The sequence below is a fragment of the Pterocles gutturalis genome, unplaced genomic scaffold (genome assembly GCF_000699245.1).
Source record: "Pterocles gutturalis isolate BGI_N339 unplaced genomic scaffold, ASM69924v1 scaffold8887, whole genome shotgun sequence".
In the NCBI taxonomy this organism is placed as follows: Eukaryota; Metazoa; Chordata; class Aves; order Pterocliformes; family Pteroclidae; genus Pterocles; species Pterocles gutturalis.
In genome coordinates, this window is record NW_010110167.1 from 2,383 (window position 1) to 3,376 (window position 994).

General features: G+C 62.1%; 1 protein-coding gene across 1 annotated transcript in view; it reads left to right on the forward strand.

Moving 5' to 3' along the window:
• The window catches only part of LOC104461596 (potassium-transporting ATPase alpha chain 1-like), a gene marked incomplete at its 3' end in the record, with an annotated part of 2,717 nt that extends 1,751 nt beyond the window's left edge, over positions 1-966 (forward strand). Inside the window, 2 exon segments of the mRNA XM_010073235.1 lie at positions 782-862; positions 865-966. Of these exon segments, the coding sequence (XP_010071537.1) occupies positions 782-862; positions 865-966 (183 nt within the window).
• Positions 967-994: the final 28 nt, after the last annotated feature.

A 994-nucleotide genomic window follows, 5' to 3' on the forward strand; every position in this document is an offset into this window, starting at 1 on the left:
GCCCCCAACGCATTGTCACCCCCCCCCAGCCCCACCTGGGCCAGTAACTGGGTCACCTGGGCCAGTAACTGGGCCAACTGGGCCACCAATGGGTCCATCAAACGGTTTATCAACGGGTTGTTGAGGTTCCTCACCCAGGAACTTGGGTTCTTCACGTTGGGTTCCTCATCCTGGGTGCCCCACCTGGATGTTGGGGTCCCCAACCCCGTGTCACCCCCACCCAGACCCAACTGGGTCAACTGGGCCAGTAACGGGGTCAACTGGGCCATTAACTGGTTCATCAACTGGTGGTTGAGGTTCCTCACCCAAGAACCTCCACCAAGGGTTCTTAAGAGGTTCTTCACCCACCAGGTGTCGGGGTCCCCAACCCAGATGTTGGGGTCCCTCCTGAACCCAGACCTTGGGGACCACCAACTGGGCCAACTGGGCCAGTAACTGGGTCAACTGGGCCATCAACAGGTTCATTAATGGGTTGTTGAGGTTCCTCACCCAAGAACTTGGGTTCTTCACCCACATTTGGGTCCCCAACCCAGATGTTGGGGTCCCCCTGAGCCCAGACCCTGGGGACCACCAACTGGTCCACCAACTGGTCCAACTGGTCCACCAACGGTTCCATCAATGGGTCCATCAAGTGGTCGTTGATGTTCCTCACCCAGAACTTGGGTTCCTGCCCCTGGGTTCTCCACCCTGGGTGCCCCACCGGGCCGTCGGGGTCCCTCCCGGCCATGGGGGTCCCCAGTGGGCCACCAGGGTCCCTCACTGGGCCACCGTGTCCCCCCAGTTCCCCTCGGTGTCCCTGGCCTACGAGCGGGCGGAGAGTGACATCATGCACCTGAAACCGCGCAACCCCCGGCGCGACCGGCTCTGGTGAACGAGCCGCTGGCGGCGTATTCCTACTTCCAGATCGGTACTGGGGACACGGGGGACACTGGGGGGACACTGGCGGACATTGGGGGGACACTGGGGGTACTGGGGACACTGGGGACACTGGGGA